Source organism: Pogoniulus pusillus, chromosome 30 (assembly GCF_015220805.1).
Source record: "Pogoniulus pusillus isolate bPogPus1 chromosome 30, bPogPus1.pri, whole genome shotgun sequence".
In the NCBI taxonomy this organism is placed as follows: domain Eukaryota; kingdom Metazoa; phylum Chordata; class Aves; order Piciformes; family Lybiidae; genus Pogoniulus; species Pogoniulus pusillus.
The window spans coordinates 3099715-3121432 of record NC_087293.1 but is presented as its reverse complement, the minus strand read 5'-3'; the positions used below and the strand labels follow the sequence as shown (position 1 = coordinate 3121432).

Genomic DNA, 21718 nt, shown 5'->3' with positions numbered 1-21718 from the left:
GCAATTTGTTTTTGCTTCAATGTGTGATAGAAATACAAGTGACAGGAGTGGGAACAGGAGAGTTGCTGAATTCTGCTGGAATTTTTCCTGTGGGAATCTCTTAATGTTTTTAATTCTCTGAGAGATTTTTCTAAGGTAATCCTTTTGACATCTACATATTTTAAATGACTCTCATTAAATAAAGGCTTAACTTTTTCGTATCAAATGCTGAAGTGATGATACCAAAATACCACTGCACGCACATTCAAATGGTTTGAAGATTATTTTAACTGCAACCTAAACAAAGTAACTTTTGTGAGGGATGTTATTAGTGAATTGTTCTTTAAAATAACATCGTTTTGAAGGAAATTCAATTGTTCTGGCATGTAGTAGAAGCAGTTTTTTAGGCAAAAACCCTTTTCAGTGCCTAATATCTGGTGTTTAGCTGTTTGCTAATCGAAACAGTGATTTGGACAGCTGGGTTTCCCACTTATTGTGCCACGCAGGAGCCCGAGGGTTTGCAGTGCACCTTGTGAGAAGCAGTTTCAGTTGTCTGTATTGTATGGGAGTGTAGCTCAGCCCCTGAAGGAGGATGCTGTTACCAGCACAGGGAAGGCTGGAAGAAAAAAGAAGTGGAACATCTTCTAAAAAACAAGACAATGAAATGTGGCATCTCTTACTGGTGATAGCCCCTTGCAAACAAGCAATGCCAGCAAAAGGATTCACAGCATCCTTGCACAAGAGACAGAAGTCATAGCATGAGGATGTCTGAGGGACAAACGTATTGTCTAGCCCCAGGATGCTTTAAAATGAACTTCTGTGCTTGTTCAAGCCCTTGAGCCACATTTTGCTCTCAGACCAGCCTGAATACGAATCAAATTCATTTAATTAAATATGCTGCAGATATCCCTAGTTAACAAGAACAGATTGGTCTCCCTGAGGCTAGATGGAGTTAACAAGGAAATAAATGTTGTGCTAATTAGAAAACTCCTTTTCAGACACATGGGGTGAAACTATAAAAAGTCCTAGAGATTTAGGATTGAAAATCCAGGCAAAATGAGTCTTTGGTGTCTAAATCACCTAGACGCTCGTGCAGTGTTTACCCAGGAGCTTCAGCTGTCGCACAGTCACCGCACTTGGCATGTCTGTAGCTGCCTGCTTAGCAAAGCAGGGTAGAGCCACTGGCTGTCAGTAACAGTATGCCATGCTATGTGAGTAAAGCAGAGATACTGAGCTACCTGCTGAGTGGAATGATAAATGGCTTTTTTTCTGAAGAAGCCAAACAGGTGGATGCTTTCCTAGAATCTGTGCATGGAATTTCTCTCTATTTGTGACCTCCTAGGGACTTACCCTTGATTGAGATACCTAGGAACTTTTAATTAAATTTTAGTCTTAAGTGACTTGTCCAAGTTCATGGATTGAGAAGACTCCACAGATGCAATTTTATAGTTCAGCACTTGGAGGAAAAATGAGATCCTTATACTGCCACACTACCATTCATCTGCTGAGTCATGATGGGAAGTAATAAAGAGTCCTCTCATATGCCAAATCAGAATGACTGAGGTTTAACATTAAGCCAGATTTCCAGATTTATGCATTAGATCAGCAGAGGCAAGCACAGGACCAGACTCCAAGGAGCAAAAAGTCACCTTTGTTTGCTTGCAGTTTGAGAGTGTGTTTTCAGTTATTTTTTCCCCTTTGCTGTAGCCAGTCTGAGGATTTTTCTGAAACGCTGTCCTTGTAAAGACATGCATCAGAGCGTCTGTTTCGTGCCAGGTAAAACCCTTCCCACAGCCACGCACACATTTGCTGTCTGTCAGCAAAAACTTCTGTGTTAGTAATTAGAAAAATGCTATTAAAAACCTGCCTTGTAATCCCAGATAGCCTCTGGCTTGACTCATTCTGTTTTGTCTTCCTTGCTCAGTGCAGTAACGCAGGACTGTTTCACTGTGAAGAGGGACCCTGCTCCTCTGAGAAGCCACCTACTTACTGTTTCATTTCTATGATTCTACAAAGTGTAATTTTGAGGACAACAGCATACAGCTGTGGTGTTCCAGAGGTGACTTTCAGTGGCAAAACCCAAGTCTGTGACATAGGTGAAGCATGTTACAGGTGGGCACTTGGGAGCTGGATCTCACCATGGGGGTGAACCTGTACATCATGTAATCATCTGAAAATTTACTCCAGCCTGTCATGAGTCTGGATCATCAGACACCATCATAAAACAGATGAGTCAGGGCACTAAAACATGGAGGTTAGCTCCTGAGCTCATTATTTTCATACCTAATTACAGTGCTATTGAGGGAGAACTGCACATTACACTGAAAAATCCTATTTCATCACTAATCCTGAAAGCTAATTGTGTTTAATTAGGACCCATAGATACTATAGTGATTACTGATCTATAGACAAGGCAGAGGCTGCAAATGAGGTGCAGCAGCAAGTGCCTCCATTAGACACCACTCAAAAGCTGACACTGAGGCGAGGTGACAATTGATGGTGTATCTGGTTTAATTTACCATCTAACTTGTAGCACTGGTGCTCTGTTCTGTTTCTCTGCAACTACTCTGCTGGGAACCAGAAGCTTAAACCTACCTGCTGGTCTTGCTGCACTGAATCATGAACACTGTCTGTTTACTCTGAGGTAATCCCATGCTTGGATGGGAAAGAGTGATGAGAGCTGGTATCTGTGGAGGCAAAAGCCATCCTTTTCTGTATGTGGCCAGGTCAGAAAGGAAGAAGCAGAAATAGAAGCACAGTTGGTAATGTCACAGATAAAGCAGTAAGAACTTTTCATGGTGATAATATTTATTGCAGTGCATGTTAGAATCTATTTTCCAGTAAATTGCACCTACAGTGAAAGAAGCTGCTGGCTACCTTGTCCCAGCAGAAGTCTGCAGGGTCATCTGCAGCAAGTCAGAACACAGAAGAGCTGTCTTCATCCTGTGGTGCTTGTGCAGAGCTGCCTGCAAAAGTGTAAACGTGGAAGGACATACATAGTGAAGCTGCAGCTCAGCAAGAGGGTGTCTGAGCAGGTCACACAGACTGTCACATTTCCAGTGTTCAACAGGACCTGCTTCCCCAAACACTTGTCCTGCACTTTGTTGACTCAGACCACACGTGAACCAGTGACATCAAGCATCTGTCCCTCTTCATTGATCCTCCGGGGAGTACAAACCCCTGGAACACAGCTTGTAGCACTGTAGTCACCAAGTTAGTGTGGAATCCTGCAGTTCTGTTTTGTAAAGCAACTGTGCTTGGAACCAAAAACTCAGGCACTTGGGAGTAATGAGAGTCTTGTGTAAAAATGGTCCACACTCACCTGAAATGCTCTGGTTGGTATGTTCCCAGCAAAGCTTTGGTTGCGAGTGGAAAGCACAGTAGTATTTTACAGGGAGTAATGGGAGAGACTTGCCAGGGGAGTAAGTGGAGTGATAAATTGCTTGCCCACTGAAATTATGGGTATCCAGTTTCTTGTGTTTTGTAGCAGAGAGAACAGTTGAACAATTTGGTATTTACAAGTGTACAAGAGGTGCAGACACACACACAGAGCCAGCTCTATGCTTACCTTGCTTAAAAAGTAGTGCAGCAGCAAACAGATAGCTGCTTGAGCAGCCAGTGTTAGGAGGAAATGCACCACTTTGAGCTGGGTGGCCAAGAGAAATAACATCCAGTAATGAGAATTCAAAGAGGAAAGTGACCTGGAAAAACAAATGTCCTGACCAGCACGTATTTAAAACTGTCATTTCACTTTAGGCTGCGCTGCCACCTGTGGTGCCTGTGCCCCGTCACTCCCTAGTTCATTGCTTGGATGGCTCTGCCCCCTCCAGACCCACAGTTTGTGCTCAGAGGTACCAGTGCTGCAGTCCACACACTACATTTCTCCTGTGGAGGCCAAGAACCTGATGTCCCCATTCTTTTCTCTGGGTAAGTAAACCAGGATCTCTGGCTGAGCTGGGCAGCATGGGGACATTTCCTTTTAAAACAAAGTGTATTATCTAGATAAACTGTAAAGAACAAAGTGCATGGTTGGTGAATGGGGGTGAGAGGGGAGCGGGCATGGATGCGTTAATCTGTGTGCATACAGCTTCAGTCTGAGAAAGTGTCAGGCTGGCCCCTCAGATTGTCTGCATCTGCTCTTACTGCCAGGTCTGAGAATGGACTTATCCATGTCTGGAACCTGAAAACACGCAGAGTGGACACAGCACTGGATGGCCACGGAAGAAACTCTGTCTACTGCGTGGAGACAATGGGTGGTAAAGACAGACTCCTCAGGTTAGCAAGGCAGGCAAAATCCAGGGAGATGGTTCTTGTTTCTGTGATCCCTGAAGAAAGGGAAAACAAAAAGGAATCACTTATTTTTGGAGTCACTGAAAGTTTCTTCAACACATATGGAAATGTACAAAAGTACAGAGACAGAAAAACTGTAGAACAGAAAGTGGAAAGAATGATGACATCACAACAGCTTGGGGTCCATAGTGTGTGTTAGTACTGCACTGAGATCAGGTGAGGTCTTTGGGGAAAGGGATTGAATCAGATTGGAAGCTGACAAATGCTTCATAACTGGGTGTTAGAGAAGATCAAAACTCATGTAAGTTTATATTAGAAAAGGCAAGAAAAGAAGAATCAGAGGTGGAGAGTGGAAGACTGAAAATGAGCAAGAATTGGAGCTGCAACCTTTGCTTTGTTACAAAATATCTTCTGGTCTCCTTTAGCAGGGGAAGGTCGGGAATATTTGTGTACTTTGGATTAGACAGGTGATCTAGTGTGGATGCCAAAGTGTCTGCATGACTAGGAGCTGTTCTGACATGTTTATCTGGAGAAGACATCTCTTCTAGTATACAGTGCAGTTCATTAGCATTTATATTTGTTATCTGCTTAAGTACAATTATCAACGCTCGCCCCCATAAAATCACCCTGAATGAACATGGTTTGTATAATCACAGAGTTTTCCCATACCTCTGTTTTTGCTATGCATTTCTAAGTTCACATAGCAGGGCCATTTTAGGACGCCACTTACCTGTATCTTCTGTTTCTCTGCTCAGAAGCTAAATCACAGCAGTTTGTTGCAGTACCATGTTGTATGCCCAGTGCTACAAATGTTTTGACAGTTTGCCACTCAGCTGAGCAGCAGGTGGGAGTTTTAATGCTGCTGCTGAAGAAGTTCCAACAGTTTGTAGATTTGTATCTACCTCTCTCTGGTGTGGTTTCATACTTCCATCAGGTGATACTGCTAATGAAAATAAGAATGAGATAAGAGATTGTGATGACTCCTTGTCCCAAGTGATAACATGAGGACACAGAGCCTGTAGTTTCTGGATTGGAAGCTTCTCCACAGTGGCATTTTGTTGCAGGGCCAGTGGGATCACAGCAGTTAATGTTGTGTGCTCTTTGTCTGGCCCCCTTGGTCTTGCTGTGAGGCCAACACACAGACTTCTATGGGACAGAGGTGTGCAGAGGGCTCTCTGCCTGAGCTGCACCAGTACATGTATGGTGCAGGTGCTGGTTCTCTGGGTGTGGATGTTTTAAACACAGCATTTCATGGTTTAATTCCTGCTACTCGCTGCACTGCCAGTGCCTCACCTGTTGTGTCTGCCCATATACGTGGTCATAATGATCTCCTGTGCCCTCCCTGAGGCTGTGGACCACTGAAAAACTGTAGCTTTTTATTTATCTTTGATGTGGTCTTTTTTGTCTTGCCATTTGTCTTTCAGCTGACAACTTGCCTGGCATTTTTGTTTCATTGCTAGGATGAAAGAGTATAAATGTGTTACTCTCTGGATACTTTTGGTTCCTTTTAAATTAGATCTAATCAATGTCAAAATGTGAGTATTTTTATTATGAACGTGCTCAAATGCTCAAGAGACTTTGTAGCTGTGCCTGCACAGACAGATAGTGTAGCTGTGTTAGGTCAGGCTCTTCACAAAGAACTCTGGTGACCTGTGACTGCAGTGTACCTGACTGACTCTTAGGTCCCCCCTCCTCCTAGTAACTTCTGAACCTACTGGCTGGTTGTGCAGTCATCAGAAGGGTGGTGGTCTCAGTCATGCTCTGTCCTTGCACATTTCCTTAAGAGCCAGTTAATGCCCCAACAGAAGCAGCACCAAGCTCACTCAGCCTTTCAGAGCATTAAGGGCCCAGCTTTGAGACCCTACCCTGCAGGACTCCTGGCTTCCTCAGCCTGCCTGCTCACGGATAACTTCTTTTCCTGTGACAGTCAGGGTCGTGACCAGAGGATCTGCCTGTGGGATTTAGCAGAGGGACGGAGGTTGGTGATGGATTCTGTCTGCACGGAGAACGTGGGATTCTGCAGGTGCTCTCTGTTAAAGGTGGCACAGGAACGCTGGCTAATGGCCATGGCCTCCAAAGCCCTGGAGGAGGTAGGAAGTTTCTTTTTCTGGTGCTTGGGAGATTGGTTTTGGTTTCGAAATGAGATCAGAAGGGTAAACATCATGGCTTGCATATTGCTCAAGAGAGGGCAGCACACAGAACCTTCAGGGGTTCTAATCACTAGTACTCCCTGCCAGAAAGGTGACTGAATTGTATAACTAATAACAAGGATAGCACCCCAAGATTTGTCTGACATTTAAAGTATTTGCAGCTGCTGCTTATCTGTCATGTGCAGGGGGTTTGAAATCTCTTCTGATGCTGCTGAATACTGTCAAGGGGAACTAGAGTCCTTCTGGGGTTAGAAAGTCTGTCATCAGATGGAGGTACTCATCCTCCAGCTCAAGCTGAAAGTAGTCACGTTTGGCAAGAGAAGGGGAGGTGCAGGTGATTTGTAATGCAATACATGGTCTTCCACCCCAGGCTAATTCTTTAGCTGGTACTTGGCTGGAAATAGCTGAGTGACTACTGGCAGTAGAGGTTTGCTCAGTGTAAGGTAATTGTAGGGTCCATTTCAGTTGCTGCTGGCTAAGTCCACACCTAATACCCCTTATCACAGCAGTCACTGACTGACAGCTTTGTTGGCAATTTCCACTTCTCCTTTGTTGAAATCCTACTTTTCTTCTCTTTGAATGACCATTTGAAGACAACACACAAAAATAATTTACAGTACTTGACATCAAAATACCAAAAACATGGGGAAGAGAAAGATGTGACAGCAATACAAAAATACATATGGTAGGTAATGGTTCATGAGCACAAAAGGTCACAAGCTCTTCTGGACTGCAGGATGTGTATCTTGAAACTGCACATCTGATACACACAGCACTAAGTGGGCACGGTACCTGCAGTGCAAGAAAATGTGAGCTTTTGGTTATTCCAAAGTCAAGCACATGTTTAAGTATTCTGCTGGCTCATGGCCAGAACATTCAGCCTTTTGCAGAACTGAACAAACCTGTAGACACAACCACTGCACCAGCAAACAACCACTCAGAGCCCTGTACCTCATTGTGATCAGTGAACTCTCTATTTTACAGCAGTGCTCATTAATGCTGAAGTTAAACAAACCTGACAAGTGCATTCTTGTGTCAGCTGGAGAAGAGTTTGTATCAGGCAAAGAACACACACACTACAGTAAAGAATTAAATAGTCATCTGGCCCAAAGTGCAGACATTTGTCCCAGTGTCTCTTACAACTCTGTTGCTTGGGCTCTGCAAACTGATAACAATTTGCTGTCTCCTGAGGTAAAAGAGTTCCATGCTGTGTAAGAACCTCCACATTACAGCTGGGTCAGGTTTCAATATGCTCCCACATAAGCTCCCATAATATATGGTGCTTCCAGATAGGCAGCACCGTGTGAGACACAGTACATTTGCAGCTTATGATTAAAATTAAGACTTAATAAGTGTTTATGCTTGGCTGGTGCCCAAGAAAAGAGTAATTCTGTCTTAAAACAGGTTCAGTCCATAAATAATGAGATCTGAACAGGCATTTATTTGTTCATGATTGCATTTAAATCACCAATTATGAGTTACATGCACTTTTCTTGCCAATTTGCCAGAAACATGCTAAAAGCTTTATTAATGTGAAAAAGAAAAAGGGTGTGTTTCCTTGTGGCCAGTTTTAGCCACCCAGGAACACTGTTAACCTCAGGCAAAGGCAAATCTTTCTCCTATTAAGCAAAACCAATATAAACACAGAACTTCAAGTTTTAGGTTACAGTTGTCAAAATACATGAAATAGTATTTACTGCTGAGGCTCAGCTGCCTCTAATGCAGGCAGTCTCTGCAACTGTCAATCTAGCGAGAGGAGCTCACGCCTCCTTGCCTGCTGCAGAAAGCTTTCATCATCTCTGTGGTTTCCTTTGTCCTCTGCAAGCTCAGCTGTAGCCCCGGTACCAGTTGGTTTTTCATGAAAGTAAAGCAAGGGAAGTTGGAGTTCTTTACTTTCAACCTACAGGAGAGCATTTATCACAGTGCATTTATCCCTCCTCATTCTGTAAAAGTTTGAGTCTCTCTGGGGAGCCAATTCCCTTTGAGAGCACGGGATGAGAGCAGGTCATCCTCACAGGTCTAGCTCAATCCCTGCAACAGTTAACTTGGTCATTACGTCAACAGCAAGGAAGTTGCCAAGAGAAAAGCATCTTTCATTGAGAGTGTAGCTCCAAATTCCCAGAATTCCCAGAAGCTCAAACTCTGGTCTGTTCCTAGATTTGGTGTATGTACTAGCTGGCTCTGTGCTGTAGTCTCCACTCCTCCAATCTGGAGAGTAGTTTCCTGCTCCATTGCTAAGTGGCTTTGGAAAGTGTTCTGTGCATGGTGTTCAGCACAGCGTTAACTTGCGGTCCTGGAGCGCAGCTGCCTGTTGGCAGGCTAGCCACAACCTCTAGAAAGAGGAAGATGTTCTGGCAAGCTTTGAACCAAAGGTATGGGATTGGAAAGCCATTGCAGCTGCCGTGGTCTTGATGGATGGCTCCCAGAGGAGCCATATTTGGGTAATAGCTCATCTCAGATGCTTGAGGAAATTTGCGTGACTGGGGCTGTCCAACAGCACTGCTGGGCTCACACATTCTGAAACAGCCTGGGCTGAGTGGTGCTGCTGGATTTATCAGACGGCCCAAGCCCTTGACTTTTACAGCCTGGTGCAGACCATTCTTTAATTAAAATAAAAGATCTCCTGTGTTGGTTTGGGTTGGGGTAGAATTAACTCTCTTCACAGTAGCCAGTATGAGGCTGTGGTTTGGATTTGTGCTGGAAACTCTGTTGATAACACAGGGATGTTCTCATCACACCTGAGCAGTGCTTACATGGAGACAAGGCCTTTTCTGCTCCACACCTCACCAGTGAGTAGGCAGAGGATGTACAAGTAGTTGGGAGGAGACAACAGCTGGGACAGCTGACCAAAGGCATACCCCAACCATATAGAATCATTTAGGCTGGAAAAGACCTTTAAGAGTGTCATAAAATCTGAGGCAAGAAGGAGAGATGTTCAGAGTGGTGCTGTTTGTCATCCTGAGTAACCACAGGATCACAGATGTCAGGGGTTGGAAGGGACCCAAAGAGATCATCAAGTCCAACTCCAGCCATTGTGCCTGACACAGCCTGGCTTCCCTGGGGATGGCCAAACACTTATAACAAAAGAATTAGCAACAGAGATGGAGAAGGGGGAGAGGAGGCAGGGAAGTGTTTTCAGGGTCTGCAGTATTACCTAGTCTGAAGAGAATCATCTGCTGCATGGGAAGAAGACTGTGATACAGATGACTACACTGAAGAGGATGAGTTGACTCTAGCATTGCCTGCTCACTCCTAAAGCAATGCATTTCTTCAGAAAGCTGTAGATTCCCCTGCAGCTCCAACGCAATGCACATTCCTCAGTTTCCTCCAGACAGTTTGTACTGGAAAAGCCTATGCTGGCCTTAATCACCTGAAAAGACTTGTGTTTTTAACAGCAGAATTTTGACCTGGAGCCTGACCAAAACCTCTTGTTTTCCTGATGTCAGGTTCAGGTTTTGGAGCTGCCATCCAAGACGTCAGTCTGTACCTTGAAGCCAGAGCTGGGTGCCAAGCTGGGCATGCCCATGTGTCTGAAGTTATGGCAGGTAAGGCAAGAGTGCTTGCTAATTGTGAAATGTTTTCCCTGTGATTCATTTTATAGGAAGCACATGAATCTTTCCTCACTTGGATTTTGATTTATTATCAAACCAATCAAGTAATTATACTATTAAAGGGGGGAAAGATTTGTGAACATCCTTAATGTAACTTTCAGAGCTTTCCAATCTTTAATGGAAGACTTGCTGAGGGGAAGCTTTGTATCCTAAGGACAGGTAAGGGGTTTGCATCAATCGGGAGGGGAATGAGTGACTTACCAAAGCCAGTTGTTTGGTAGGATTTCTTGATGCATTACGAGTGATGGGAAATGATTGGGTTTGAATCACTTCAAAACAGTGAGTTTAATGGCAGATTACATTCATCTCAGTGCCCTCAGGATGAGGAAGCACTCGATGAATATTTCTACTCCAAATACACAATAGGAACAAACTATTTATGATGATGCTGACTTTGGGCAAAAAGGTGAATAAAAACAGGTAATGACAGCCCTCATATTTGCAGAGTATCCAGCAAATCATGTCTGTAGGATGCCAACAGTGAAAGACAAGTAATACAAAAAGGTGGCAGTAGAGGGAGGAAGGAGTTCAGGTGGTTGGTTCTCAGTCTTCAAAGAACTGGTGGTAAAGCTGATTGCCAGTTTTAACCCCCTGACCCCCTTACTGTGTTAAGTCTGCGGCATCATCTGAGCTGACTTCAAGTAGGTTATTCGTACAGGGTCACCTAAACATTTATATTGAGTTCAGCTGAAAAACTAACCAGTCAGTTATGAATTTGAGGTCTTTGGTGGCTTCACTCAAGGTCCTGAACCAACTGAGGTCTAGAAGAATTCAGTTGCTGACTTCAGACAAATGTAGGAGAGGCCACAGTTCAAGTCCCATGCTGTAATTAAAAACCAGGGGAAGAATGAGAAGGAAAATTAAATCGACTGATTAGACTCTTACTAAACAGAAAGTTTCTCCTAAAAATGCAATCAGTGTTCAGGACTCCAGGAAATGAATGAGGCTTTCTGTCTCCTGCACATTTTTTAATAAGATGAAGATAACTGAGGAAATGTTCAGTGTTGAAAATTCTGTTGCTGGTATAAGAAGTCCTCTGTCCTGCCATACTGTCTACATCCATTAATATTGCTATTCCTCTAGGAAGCAGAGCAGGTGCAGAGTCTTAATTTTATGTAGTTTTTAATTTTCTTGCCAGTGGGGATAATGCAGAGTATGGGGAATTGGGAGAAGTAAATTACTCCATGCAAATTCTGGCTTTGGGAAGTCACCACAACTTCCTAGACTGCAGCAGGCAAAGACAGATAATCCCTTACAGCCTCACAGCTGTATTTGCTCTTACAAATGTGTGCAACATGGTTTAAAAGCATGGAGAGGAGGATTCTCTTAAGGGCAAATAATTACATGTGGTGTACCGAAGTGATGCTCTGCATTCTGTTTTGTGGTTTCACTGGAAGCAGCTCAGTGAGTAAGGCCCTAAGCATAAAAGCAGAACACAAGTGCAGCCAGGCACAGCCCTTCCTGAACAGAGGCCATCCAGGATTCCTCTGTGCACTGCTGCGTTGGGCAATACCTAGCTGGGAGATGAGCACTTCCCAGCACGGTGCTCGCTGGCAACCTGTTGCCTAAGAGACTATTTGAGGTTGCTTATGGCACAGTACATGTTGACAAGTTGAAACAGAAGCTGACATGGAGAGAACCACATAATGGTCTGAAAAGTAGCATGCTCAGGGTTGTTGTCCAACGAAAGTCTGGGGGCTGCAGCCGTGTGTCATTGTATTTTTCTGCATGCCAACAAAAAGAAGATCCAGGGAAACAATGTGCCTCAACCACAGCAGCAGGAACTGGGAGCTTCACTGGAGAGCAGATGGAGGCTTAGGTTGGGCCCGTAGAGTTAAGCCTTGCTAGCTTCTCCTAGGCATTAAAAAGCTTCCAGTGGTTTATCTGGGTTTCCTGAAGCATTTCCCACACTCATTTTACTGTACCTGACCTTAAGTGTATTAGTTAGTTCAGTGAGGGTTTTTCCTTTGGAAAGTTCATAGTCGTTTTAAAAGCATTGTCCCTTCAGCTTCACACCTTCCTGCTATTACTAATTGGGTGGAGCAGGATTTGCTGGAGTAAGGACAGTCTTCCCTTACATTTTTTGCACTCCCTGGGGAAGGCATCATGTTGCGTAATGGTGCAAACGAAATAATTCAACAGGAATAATGCATGTAGAAACTGGAAACACAGAGTTATTACTTTATATAAACTGTAGCAATTATTCCTGTCGAGTTGACAGCAGATCACCTTTTCTTCCTTCCTTGACAGTTATCCAAATGCAACAACGAAATGTTCTGCTTAGGAAGAACAATGCTTTATAATTTAATTTTCCCTCTGAAACAGAATGTGAATGGTGAAGACTCTTCACCAGCAGTGAAGTAAGCAGCCTGCTTGGTGGGGTGGGTGTCAGGCTGAGAGCTCCCAGATCTCTCAAAAGCTTTTATTTAAGTTCAATTGCATGTACCCATTGAAATACTACACTTTGTGTGATTAGGGAAAGGCAGGAAGAAGTGTTGGGAGCCTTCGTGTCAGACACCAGTCTCAGCCCTCACTTGCAAACTCTGCTTTTCAAATCTAAGCTGAGATACCCACAGCATGGAAAAAGAAAAGGTGGTGCTTGGCATTTGCCGTACTGCCGAGCACTCACCTGTCTCTCTTATCTTAATGAGGGCCATGAGCACCCATGTAATTCTGGCCACCCGGCTCTGAGCCAGGCAGAGCAAACCCTGCCCTGCTCCTCTGGCTGATGAAAGCTCTACCTGCTCCAGAGCCCCGGGGCCACGCAGCAGTCACCTGCTCGGAGCAGTACAAATAACTAGGCATGGAGGTTAGACACAAACTGGGGCTTTTTAGAACTTAGTAAAAGTATTCAGGAAATACTACATTCTGCTTTAAAGCTATTGCCCTTTATTAACTATAAACAAAAGCTGAAGTATTCATTTCAGTAATGCTATTTTTTAACTTCTCCCAGAGACTCTCCATCCAGAAGAGCAGATGAGCTGATGTTAATTCACATGTCTTTGGCACATAGTCATTGCTCTAATGTTAGATTATTTTAACATAGCCCAAATTTGACAGCAAGATTGTGCAGAGTTTTGGGCACTATCAGAGACCCTTTGTAGGCCTTTCTAGCTAGCATATGCACCCTACTCTGCCAAAACAAGAGATCTTAAAGCAAGGAGTTAGGCTGCTGCAGGATTCCAGGTGTGGACAGAGCTGTGCAGAGAGATGATGTTGGGGATTTCCCCTGGTTTCCTTCTAAGGGGCAGTTTTCTTCCCTGCTCACGAGATCCATGCCTTATTTAATCACTTCTTTAGGCTGAATGAATCTGAGAGAGAACATGAGGCTGTTACTCAACAGTCTTATTGCCAAGACCACCCATCTCCTGTTAGTTTAACTCCCCCTAGAACAAATACTAACCAGTGGGAGAATAGTTTGGGCCATTCTTAAGAGGCAGTGAGGCTTTGGCCACTGTATCATGGCACTGGCAGTCTGCAAGTGTGAAGAATCTCATTTAATAATGTGGTACCAGTAAACATTAATTCTTTATACATGTCCTTATCCTTTACCTTTATTTTGAACTGAATACCAAGGGCACAAATCCTGTAGGCTCAGACAGGATTTGGAAAGAGCCAGATAACCTGCTGGATACATTTCTTAGATGTGCCTGCATGAGATGGCCATAATCCCAGTGCCTGCTGCTTTGGTGTTTCTTCTCCTGTTAAAGCACTAACTGGCATTAACAGATGCCTAGCTTTTAGGTGCTTTTCGTTAGGGATTTGCATCTTCACTCACATAGCCAGTTACTGCTTACGGTCAGGGTCATTAGTCTTTTGGCTGGAGCAATGATGAATATTTTCCTTAAGTGTGACATGTAATCCAGTAATGTTCCCTCCTTTGAGTTATTTCAGAGGCTTAAATAAATTAGGTGTCTGCCCAGGGTGCCATGCCCTTTGGCCTGTGACATCATTAATCAAAATAGCTTTCAATTGGTTACAGTGGGACTCAGGCACCCGTTAACCCCTTGGTGACTCACCCAGAGATTCCTGAGGAGAGGTTCCATGTTTACCTTTAAGCACAGTGGTGCACTTGGGTAAGTGAGCCCCATGTGTAACCCCACACTTGGCAGTGTGACACCAGAATCTTTAACCGTGGCACCTCCTCCAGTGTCCATAAGGGTTTCTGTAGCTTCACAGTAACGCAGCTGCTCTAAGTGATTCCTTTCCAGGAACACAAACAAAACTGAGGCAGTGAGGCTTCTGAAAGCGTCAGGCAGCCTTCTTTTCAGATGTCATGGGGCGTGGGTTTTCAGAGAGAACTGTTCTATATGTATGCATGTAGCTACAAAAACAGTGAGTGCATGTCAGCAGTTACCTAGAAATACTTTCTGTAAGTGGATGGACTATCCAGATGTGACATTCAGACTTCCAAACTTTTCACTTCTACACCACTCAACCTTTTAATTTGTTTTCTTGATGCTTAGACTGAAACTTGCCTGGGGCTGATAATCTTCCTAACAGACTATTTACTTCTCAAACAATTTTGCTTTTTTTCCCTTGATCAGCTCAGCTGTGGTTCACAACCTTTGCTTCTAGCTGGCTATGAAGATGGATCAGTGGTCCTTTGGAATCTGTCAATGGGAAAAGCAATGAGCCGACTTGTTTGCCACCAGGAGCCAGTGATGAGCCTTGACTTTGACTTGGAGAAGACCAAGGGGATCTCAGGCTCATCTGAAAAGGTGCTTAGCATCTGGAGCCTCAATGAACAACAGAACCTCCAGGTCAGGATCATTGGCCCTCTAGTGTCATTTATCCCACTTTGCACTAACAGCTTGATAGAGTGAAAAAATATTTGGTCATGAAGAGGAGTTGTTGCAGATCTCTAGCTAATTAATCACAGACTGGTTAGAATGTCTGTGCAATGTGAGTAGACTTAGCAAAAGATGGTGAGGCTTTAAAAAACAGAAAAAACCCTTCTCTCACATGTTTCTGGTTTTACCAAAGTTGCAACAGGCACACAAGCCTAGCATTACTCAAGCCATTGCCTCTGTATCTTCATTTATCACGTTACTAGTATCCAGCTCTTGGAATGCCCTAAATATTATAAATGAGTTACAAAAATGAGAAACAAAGGATTGCTTTTCCAAAGGTTCTGCTTGAATGGAGAGAGCTTTCTTTCCACTATGTGAAAGGCAGAAATATTCCATGAAATACTTCACAGGCAAAAAAGTGCAGGAGTAGCCCAGCTAGCACCAAACACATGGGAGGTTTAGGCAACCAGCTTCCTTTGGCACCTTTAAAGCCCTAGATGGAGACAGGGAAAATAACTTAATTGGAGGTAACAGTTGGTGTCTGAGCTACACATACCTGGAATGGCTGGTTTAGAAGGAGGTCTCATAATCACCACTTCAGGCTCTGCTACTGAATAGCAATAAATATTGCTTAATCTAGACAACTTTAGCAAGTGTTCCAACAGTGCCCAGGGGTTAAGTAGGTTTTAACTAAGTGTGGAAATGAAGTGCATAAATAAAAGCATATGAAAATAGCCCATGTATAGCCTCTCTACTGCCAAGAGCTTCAACCTTTTTAAAGTGGCAATTGTCCCCTGGACACATAGTGAAGAGGGCCTGAATCAGCCCCTGTATGCCCCTTGTAGCATCCTTGAGAAGAGAGCTGCTGCATGCACCAATCCATGGAAGACTAATCACTCTTCCAGTCCACACCTCTGGTGGAAATCTTCTGATAGAGTGGTAAGTTAATGCTGTTTCTGAACAGTGCTCAGCCCTCACCTGGAGGCTCACTGGAGGGACATACTGTGTTAGGCATCCCCACAGAGCCAGCACTTACAAAGGACACCAGTGCATGTACTATAAATGCATCCACTTGAGGTCAGGTTTGGAGGACACAGACTCACTGAGGACAACATCTGAACTTTAATAAGCACTATGGCAAGAAGTAAGAGAGGCACTCTAGCCTAAGTAACAAAGACATTAAGCTAATGTGATAAAGAAAAATTTAGACAAATCTCATACACAAGTGTCATGATTCAGGGTGGGGTTTTTTTGTCGTGTTTGCCCTCCCCCTACTCCAAATTTCCTGTCTGTTAACACACACCTGCTGTCCTTAGCTCATAGAAACAGAAGGAAAGTGAGCAAATGAAGAAACCTGGTATTGAAACTAGTTTTCTAAGGCCAAGGTGTCAGGAATCTGACATCCGGACAGGCTTCTTAAAGCTTCAAATACTCTGGAGTTGGGGAGGGAGGAAGCTGTTCCTTCATATTTATTATAGCAAAGCTTGTTCTGAAAGTCAAAGAAGATACTATTGCCTACAGCACATTTCAGTCCTGCGTTAACTGTAGTGCAGGGCTACAGGTAGGACTCATAGAAAAAAACCAGCATTTGTTCACCTAAAACAGTTCAGTATTATTTTGCAGGGGGTACTCACATTCCCAGGAGTGTAGGATTAGCTACCATCTTCAGCACATCACACTAAGAGACAGAAGCTCTCTCAAAAGAAATTTAAATGCCAACCATGATAAACTATAAGTAATGATTCTGTGCTTCATGTGCAGTGTGAATGCTCTAATAAAATGCATCTTTCATAGGAGCAGTACAGATTGTCATGGACATAGATTTAAGTTTTTTTTTCCACTATTGCATTAATAATATAAACCAGATGGGGATTTTTTTTTTACCCTGACATTCCAGGTACTTGAGGTAATGGTAGATGTTGGAAAACCACTCAGTGGCACATTATTTTTATTCTAAAAGGTTTTAATAAGTAAATGTGGTGCATAGCTATCTGCCGTTGGAGAAATAATGACGCAACGATGGCACTTCAGTTCTGTTTTGAGTGGCAGAGGTCCAGTGTGTCAATTAATAGATGATGAAGGTAACTTCATAGTTTACTGCTATGGGGAAAGCTTGCTGTATTGTCTTTGCAAGTTGCTTAAATCATCACTGTCAGCAAATGACTGGATTGGTTATGAGCCTGCTGATTTGGACAAGATAGTGCAATTATGATGTTTGTGATAGAAGGTAGGGGGTAAACAGCTTTTGCAGGTGAATAAACAAAGCAGAACTAAGAAACCTGATAATCACAGAAGCTTCTTTGTACATGACAAGAAAACAAATATTCTATAAGCTGTAATGGAAATGAGCACACAAGTTTTGTTGGTTAGGTTGCTGAGGCTTTTCCCTCAAATGCTTAGGGCTGCCACTACCTTGACTGTTTTTCTAATAAGAACAGGACCTGGCAACATGATTTGGGTGTGGGAGAGGGAAACTAAAAGAAACAAAGGAAAAACCATAGATAGCACGTGGTGGGGGCGGGGGGTGGAAGGTGAATATCTGTTTGCCTCAGGACCTCAACACTTCTTAATTTATCTGCTAATAGACACAAGTACCCCTGATCATGACTGGCTGAAAGCAGCTCACCTGTTTTCCCCCTCTGTTTTCTTTATTACAAGCTGATTTGCTGGCTAGGAAATGATGCTGGTGTGCATGTGACTGCAGTAGTTGCCCATAAGCGACTGGATGGCACAAATCCTGATGCTAGGATTTCACCTGGCTGCATGTACCTTGAGCAAGATGTTCTGCTTTGGTTTGTTTTTCTCTCTCACCTCTTATATTTGCAGACTGTGCACAAGTGCCCACTGTTCCCTCATGTTCCATAGCCAGAAGGCATCATCATTATAGGCTTCATTTTCAAGTTGTAACTTGCTGCTGACATACGATTTCTCCCAGTTGCCCTGATTTTGCTGTATGGATCTTGCCCATATAATTGACAGTAATGATGGGAAGCACCACACCCAGGACTGGTTATAGCCATTAGCTAATAATCTGTTACAGAGTGAGGCCCAGCTGACATTTGCTAGGCTGGTGATGTAAGTAATGAATCCTTTCCTCCCCAGTGTGCAAGTGCCAACAAAAATCCCACTGAAGCCATGCCACATCAGCGTGGCTGGGGAGCCTGGAAGAACATGGGTACTAGCAAAAGGCGCTGCTCTTACAGTAGCAGCCACACAGAAAGGTGCACCTTCAGCCTCCTACTGTTGGAGCAAAGTTTGCTGTCGTCTCTTCTCAGTCGGTTGCAGACATGTTTGTCAGGTCCTTTTGAAAGGAATGTTTGTAGCCTGCAAGAATTGTGTCAGGTTTCATTTAGCCTTTTCTCTCATCAAACTGCACATCTCTTGCTGTCTGAGTAGTTGTTACACACCTGGAAGAGAACTGCTTACAGCTTTGTGCCTGTGAGACTCCAAGAAGTGTTCAACTGCATTTGAAATCACCTTCGACTAGCATTTCTGGAGGTGTAACTTTCTACATCCAGCATTATCACTACATTATCTGCAACTAATACATTATTTTTACTTCTGTGCTATCTGTGTGTCATGGAATGTACTTCAAGGAGGAAGGCTCCTTAGCTGCAATATGCTTGCCGGTCCCTTCCCACTCAGAAAAACAGCAAACACACAGCATATCAAAACATGCTTTGGTGTAAGACAGCTACAGATTCAGCCTTAAGTGGAAGGTGGCATTAATGTGAGATTTCCAGTTCTGCTTTTAAATAACACTACCCTGAGCTCAGCAAACACTCAAAAGGTGTTTTCCACATGGAGACAAACCCCAGGTGCTTCTGACATGCCGTGTGCACACGTGCACTGCGGTGCCTGTGCTGCATGCTCAGAGGCAGGCTCCTGACTAATGCAAGTTACCAAAGTGAGAACAGTGCAAGTGTTTCATATTGAGCCCGCGCTCTCTGCTCCAGGGGAAGCTTTTGTCAGTGAAGGGAAAGTTGTTCCTTCCAAGGGCTAAGTCCTGTGCCTCCTGAAGGAAGCTAAATGCTTTCCAGTTTCATTATGCCCTTTAGAAATTCGTGCCCCAGTAGTCTCCAAACAGTAACAAAAAGCTTCCAAGATTGAAATCAATAACTTGGTCATAATCCCCTTCTTGGAATTTGGTGTAAATAAAAGTCTCTTGGGAAGGAGTACTAGAAATACAGATTTCCTGACACTGAAACCTAATTCCTGGAAGCATTCCGTTCTCAAGACTCTGGTAAATGCTACCACAGCTTATTGGGGTTTTTGTGAGTAGCCACATTAGTAGAAATAAGTAGCAGGTAGTTTAAACACCAGCACAGAATCTCAGCATGGGAATACTTCAGGAGCAGGGGGAAGAAAAAAATGGCCATAGTTCTGAATGGTGCTGCTCAAGCTCTGCTGGAAGAGCAAAACTGTGTGGTCTGGTTCTCAAAACCCTGAGCCAGAGCTTCACATGTGACAGAATATAAATAGCTTTAAATGCAAATATAAATTAAAAACATACAAGGGATGAATTTGAGAATGGTGCTGGAGAGAGGCTCAAGTTAAGCTCTTTCCATCTCAGTCTGTAATTGTTCTCACTAAGGCATGTTGTGAAAAGCTCCACAGTACCTGTGTGATGCCACTGTGTATGAGTGAGCACTATACCTTCTAAAATCCCCAAAGGTTCCTCCTTCTTCTCTTTTACCCAATTAGAGCTCATCTATAACTTTCTCACACAGGCTTACAGAACACACGGACTTGTTAACGCTGGCATATCTGATATCACCATCCGTCCAGACAAGAAGATTTTAGCAACAGCAGGGTGGGATCATCGCATCAGGATCTTTGGCTGGAAAAAAATGAAGCCCTTAGCAGTCTTGGACTACCACACAGCAACTGTCCATTGCGTGTCCTTCTCAGATCATAACCAGCCCAGTGAGAGACTGCTGGCAGCTGGCTCAAAAGATCATCGCATCAGTATCTGGTCAATATATACGCAGGCGTGATGTGTTCCGCACTGCTGTGGACTAAGAAAACAGGATTGGTGATGCAATTTTGCACTGGAATTAACACCTGGATGTGGGAATGCAGTAGAATGTATTTTCAGACTGAGCTGAGAGACCTCAGTTACTTCTTATGTTTCTTGTTCAAGCTGCTTGTTTTCAAGAGAGGGAACTGGATTCTGAAAATTCCTAACAAGCAGAAGAGGGCCAGTCACAAACAGGGACCCAGAGCAAGTCACTGTGAGTTCTGCTACAGGCTTTTCTTAGGGCAGGTTGCTTAAAAAGTCTGTGCCAATATCTTCTTTTGTGTAAAAGGACTGAAATCCCTCAGACTGTGGTGGGGGCAGAATCCATCTGTTTGTAAGTCATTTATGTATCCAAGAATCCGAACCACTGTAAAATATTACTCTTTCTTGAAAATTTATACCCATTAAACCACCTCCAGTGGTTTCTCATTGTCAGTTACTTTTTCTTCCCCATAACTGAAAGGCTATCAGAACAACCTTGATTTGTTCACACTTCTGTCAGTTTCTAACTTAAACCAACAGCCAGGAATGTGACTAGGGACGGCCTTTGGCACTTATGAATTTCATTATGTCTCCTGTCACCTCCAGCCTCACAATTAATCACAAGAGAGAAAGAGGGGAAAAAAAAAAAACATCTTTCCCTGCCCTGCAAAGCTAAGTAAAGCCTTTTACAGCGCCAGGACTAAATCCTTTCCACAGACTGACTAGCTGAAGGATTTAAACTTGGCAATCCAATTAGCACCCTTCTCCTTGGAGAGTTAGGGGTAAGTTTCAGCATGGCAAGCCTGGGATTCAGCTACACAGCTTCCATTAACATTTAGGGAGCTGCATGGACAAATCCTTATGCACACTGCAAATGGCTCCATTGACTTGCCATCTCCGCAGCCATGGAAGCTGAAATGCATTCATGACAGGTTTTTTTGTTTGAATGCTGAAGCAGCATTTGCATTCTTTTAAAGCATCTTAGCCATACAGCAGCCTGCTCACAGCCACCTTAAGATTGTGTTGTCACAAAGCTGCAGGAAGCAAGATCAAATTTGTGCCAAAGGAGGTGGCCTGCAGGCTACAGCTCAGCAAGCTGAAGTGTTCTGTGTCCAGACTCTGTGCACTGCTGGTACTTTACTGAAAATACTTATTATTTCTACCTCCATACAGAGCTGGACATCAAAGTCACCAATTGTAGTGAACAGCAACATCAAAAGCCCTTAGAAATTATTTCAGTGCAAACACACAAGCAAGTGAAGGCCTGGGTCTGCTCTCCAGCTGTGTTGTGGAGGCAGAGGATACACTGGACTAGAGGCCTCAAGCACCAAGGCAATATTCTTTTCAGAAAAACATAGACACAGGATGCTGTGGCCAAGTAGAACTCAGCCTCACACATCCTGGAGTGTGCTGACACTTTAAATAATGCATTTCTTTGATTATTTCTTTACTGTTCAGTAGCTGCATGCAGGATCACATTGCAGTGGAAAGCTAAAGCCTAATTTTGAGTGATCCTGAGTCAAGGGGAGATGCTGGTGTCCATTACATCTACCACATAGAGCTGCATAGATGCATCTCCACCTACCATCCACCTCCCACACAGACAAGAGACATCCAAGAGGCTCTAGCCTACAGCCTTATGGAATGACATAAGGCCTTTATCCACAAGCCTGCTTTTGTTCTTTTTTCCCCTTTCTTAAAGTCGCTCTGAATTGACATAAATAAATGAACAATAAATACAGAAGCCATTGTCATCCATAGTCCAGGGACCTGCAGTAGGAAGTCTGAAAAGAGCTTTCCTTCTGGGTGGCATATCTTGTACTATACCACTCATGAAGCCAATCAGCCTCCTTGGAATTTGTGCCTCCCATTTAAGTGGTGTTCTTGAAACAG

General features: G+C 43.7%; 1 protein-coding gene across 4 annotated transcripts in view; it reads left to right on the top strand.

Annotated features, from left to right (window-relative positions):
• Positions 1 to 20278, top strand: part of GNB1L (G protein subunit beta 1 like) — a 41587-nt gene extending 21309 nt beyond the window's left edge. For all 4 annotated transcript variants that reach the window (XM_064168878.1, XM_064168879.1, XM_064168880.1 and 1 more), the window contains exons 2-7: positions 3736 to 3906; positions 4129 to 4254; positions 6197 to 6359; positions 9866 to 9964; positions 14578 to 14793; positions 19554 to 20278. In XM_064168878.1, the coding sequence (XP_064024948.1) occupies positions 3791 to 3906; positions 4129 to 4254; positions 6197 to 6359; positions 9866 to 9964; positions 14578 to 14793; positions 19554 to 19820 (987 nt within the window). In that variant the 5' untranslated portion in view covers positions 3736 to 3790 and the 3' untranslated portion in view covers positions 19821 to 20278. The remainder of the gene's footprint in view (positions 1 to 3735; positions 3907 to 4128; positions 4255 to 6196; positions 6360 to 9865; positions 9965 to 14577; positions 14794 to 19553) is intronic.
• The last annotated feature ends 1440 nt before the right edge of the window (positions 20279 to 21718 follow it).